The sequence below is a fragment of the Lissotriton helveticus genome, chromosome 5_1 (genome assembly GCF_964261635.1).
Source record: "Lissotriton helveticus chromosome 5_1, aLisHel1.1, whole genome shotgun sequence".
NCBI lineage: Eukaryota > Metazoa > Chordata > Amphibia > Caudata > Salamandridae > Lissotriton > Lissotriton helveticus.
This window is the reverse complement of record NC_136065.1, coordinates 1,920,594,295-1,920,598,162: the sequence shown is the minus strand read 5'-3', so window position 1 is coordinate 1,920,598,162 and position 3,868 is coordinate 1,920,594,295. Positions and strand designations below refer to the sequence as shown.

The window sequence follows — 3,868 nt, the reverse complement described above, 5'->3', positions numbered from 1 at the left end:
GCGCACACTCCACTGGCTCCCCGTCGAGGCGAGAATCACCTTTAAGATGCTCACCCACGCACACAAGGCCCTCCACGGCACCGGACCAGCATACCTGAACAGCCGACTCAAATTCCATGCACCCCAAAGGACCCTACGATCAGCCCAGCTTTCCTACGCTGTGGTCCCCTGCACCAGAAAGACCAGATCGGGAGGCCGCTCCTTCTCCTTCCTCGCGGCCAAAGCATGGAACGCCCTTCCGCTCCACCTCAGACAGACAACATCGCTCCCCATCTTCACAAGAAACCTCAAAACATGGCTCTTCGACAGACCCCCCCCCCCCCCCCCAACCCCCCCCAACCCTTGAGACCCTTACGGGTGAGTAGTCGCGCTTTAACAAACTCCTGATTGACTGATTGATTGAGAGTGCGAAGCAGAAGCGACCGGAGCCTGTCCTGTGTAGACGCTCGGCGCTCTTATGAATAGTTATGCCCATACTGCAATAATAATAATAATCCACATTTGTAAAGCGCACAATCACCCTCACCCGTAAGGGTCTCTAGGCGCTGGGGGCCGTTGGGAAGATTAAGCGAGCTATTGCCCAGAGTCACATGGTGCTGGGCTAACCTGCCGCCGGAGCCGGGGATCGAACCGTGATCCCCAGATTCCAGCGTCAGTCGCCTGGCCGCGGCGCCACACCTCTCCCTAATAAACGATCCTGCTGGAAGCACCAAGCATCACTGTGTCCTCATTTGGGGTGAACCAGCAATATTACAGAGGTCGCACGCCATCTATTGCCAAAATCCCTATTTCCAAATTCAGGGCCTAAATATATTTCAACTAACGTTCTTTCAGTTCCTTGAATGACATCTCTTAGATTGTGCTGTTTAAATGTAAAAGTCGTTCAAATTTAAAAATGTAGGAAAAAGCCTTAGCTGTACAAAAGCTGAAGGTGTGCCTGCGGCCTGCAAAAGTCTTTCTTGTGTCATTCCTTCTACTTTGTCGACCCGGAAGCAGCCGTCGCCTCCAGCGTCATGGGCTCCAGCAGTGCGCAGGGTGACAGCTAAGAATACAGGCAGGAGGATCTCTAGTGACCTTCGCCTCCAGTGGTTGCTAAGCACCGGAAGAAAACATAACAATGAGGATTTTAAACCGCGTACACCTAAAGGACGGAGTGAAACCTGTCAAAGGTATGCATAGCAAAGCTGGGCGTGGTCCAATACCAACAGAAGGTTTTGGCTTCAGATAAAGATGAGGAAATAGCAAAAGAGTTACATATAGCTTCTGGACCCCGCCATGGGCCAGCTTCTGAGTATAATTAAAGACGCATTAATTGGATTCTATGGCCTCAAAGCCAAGATTGTGATGATGGGTCTCGACGCTGCGGGCAAAACCTCCATCCTGTACCAGCTGAAGCTCAACGAGGCCGTGGTTACCATCCCCACCATTGGCTTCAACGTGGAGACCGTGAGGACGGTGAACAACGAGTCCTTCACCATATTGGATGTGAGCGGTAGGAAAAACATCCGGGCCCTGTGGAAGCACTACTTCACCCACGCGGACGCGCTGCTCTTTGTGGCGGACAGCGCGGACACCGCGCGCATCCCCGAGGCCCGGGCTGAGCTGGACGCCATCTTGGAGTACCGCGAGATGCGGGGTGTGCCGCTGGTGGTCCTGGCCAACAAGCAGGACCTAGCCAGGGCACAGAGCCCCTCAGTGCTGGAGGAAGAGCTGGGGCTGAGGCTGCTCGACCGTGATTGGCACATGCAGACCTGCTGCGCCACCACCGGCTACGGGCTAGCAGAATGCCTGCAAAAATTGTCCGAAATGATACAAAAGCGCAGGAAGGCTATTCAGAGCGCGGAGCCGGCGAACGGATAATTTTCTCAGAATATTATGGTTCTGGCCATCATCTATTGTAAAGTGGGACTGAGTGCAGAGAATGTGGCTTAAAGGCTAGCGCGGCCGACTCAGAAGCTGAAGAAGCAGGTTCGAGTCTGGCGGTAGGCGCAATCAAACATTCTGTGAATCTGGGCAAAACCATTTGCAGCGTGCCCGTCTGTAATGCAACTGGCGCTTAAAGCTGTTAATAACTTCAGGTCTAGTTCGCGCTATATAAAACTGCCATAAAAAGTAGATTTTTTTCTCCTCACTGAATAGTTCATTGGAAACAAAATGTTGTGGAGTAAAGATATAAAACGCAGCAAATTTAGGGTTTGGTGCCACCTAATGGTAGCAAACATGTTAGCTACCCTGTCATTAACAAATAGAGAAGGTTCGCTCTAAAATCTGTTGCTAAGTGAGAGGGGCCTCAAAAATCGCAGGACCTGGGTACTATTTTTGCCACATCCTCTCCTGTCCCTGGGGAAAGCCATTGCATTCGGTTTGAATTGAAACAGGATATCAAACGAAGTTAAAATTTGCTGATCTACTAAAACACGTCCCTTAAAGTTTATTTTGTTGCAATTGGGATGTTTCTGACTTATGCAAATCAATGCTTAACACAATGAAAGGTTTTGCTCTCGCCGTTATGTAGCTTTAAAAATACATCATGAAAGGACCGACTTGACATGCAGAATATTCTTCAAAAATATGGCAAAACATACAGGCAAACTCCTTTTGTGGTTGTAAAGATATGATGTTTCGTGTTGCAGAAATTTCTGTATAACAATTCACATCACGTGGACTGTTTGAATAAAGCATACACACAACAGCCTAACAGGAGATTTGCCTACATCACTGGGAGTCATGAAGGAAATGAATGCTGGAAGCAATGGGGGTATTTCTCTATGCTAAAATTAGACCAAAAGCAATACAACCAGAGCAGTGTAATGATGGACTCTACTTTCAATATCAGTTCACTCTGTGGTCCAGATTTGCTAACGCCTTGCAGTGGGTTTCCATTACTTTTGTAATGTTATGTGTTATGATATAGGTTGTGTTATGTTGGGATTTACTATTCAATGCAAATCAGGATTGTGCTACTTTGTGTTACTTTGAATCAATGGGGTGATCCATGGGTGGTGAAGGGGCATTCTCATGTAAACCACCCATGGGGTTTGATGCACATTCCTATCTATAAACACTGGTAGACAAGGATTTGTGCCAAAATGGTGTGCCTCTTCGAGTCAGGTTCTATAAAGAATGCCACACAGGACTAACGAGAAGAGATGTTTGAACTTTTCCTTGTTTTTCCAACTTTATATGTGTACTGGATTATAAAGCACACATACAAAGCTTTATGGAATAGTTAGTTATTCTAGTACAAAGCTATATGTCAAAGAATGCACACACTCTTTCACAATGGTGCATGGGTGTGTACGTTGGCGCATGCCTGCCAAAAGTGCGCTTGCTCTAGTGGAGAGAAACAATGCATCATATTCTGTTAGATATGGAGCATTTTTTCTTTCTCGTTTGGACGCACCACAGCGTAGAAACGTTGATGCAGTTTTGCATTGATTCAAAAAAGGGCCTGAAAGTCTATCAAAATGCTGCTGTTTCTGCTAAGTACCCTCTATGTTTTTCATCAGGCAGTCATTTTAGGGCTGGTTACAGATAGCTTGAAGTGATTGCGAGACTTCATGCCATCAATACCAAAAAACATACAAGAAAATAGGCTTTGGATTACCTGCCTTCATCTGTTGCCATTCATAGTTTGGGATGAGCCCAGAAGATTATTTCAGTCTCACCATTATTAGCCATTAGGTGTGTTAGTCCTTATGCTTAAAGTGCTTACCATTTCAGTGAATGAATGAGGAAGTGAAATGTGAGTGCATTGGAATTAAGTTACAATTCTCTTCCTAAAAGTTTTTCCAAAATTCTGTTGAGGCACCTCAACCTGTGATTTTGCACCTACATGTGTTTTGCTCCTAAACGTAATTCATACTCT

General features: G+C 46.6%; 1 protein-coding gene across 1 annotated transcript; it reads left to right on the top strand.

The window, feature by feature from the left end:
* The first annotated feature begins 1,037 nt into the window (after positions 1 to 1,037).
* LOC144753883 (ADP-ribosylation factor 6-like) lies at positions 1,038 to 1,880 on the top strand. The gene has a single exon (XM_078641424.1). It carries the CDS (start codon positions 1,276 to 1,278, stop codon positions 1,858 to 1,860), a length of 585 nt encoding a protein of 194 aa, XP_078497550.1. The 5' UTR covers positions 1,038 to 1,275; the 3' UTR covers positions 1,861 to 1,880.
* The last annotated feature ends 1,988 nt before the right edge of the window (positions 1,881 to 3,868 follow it).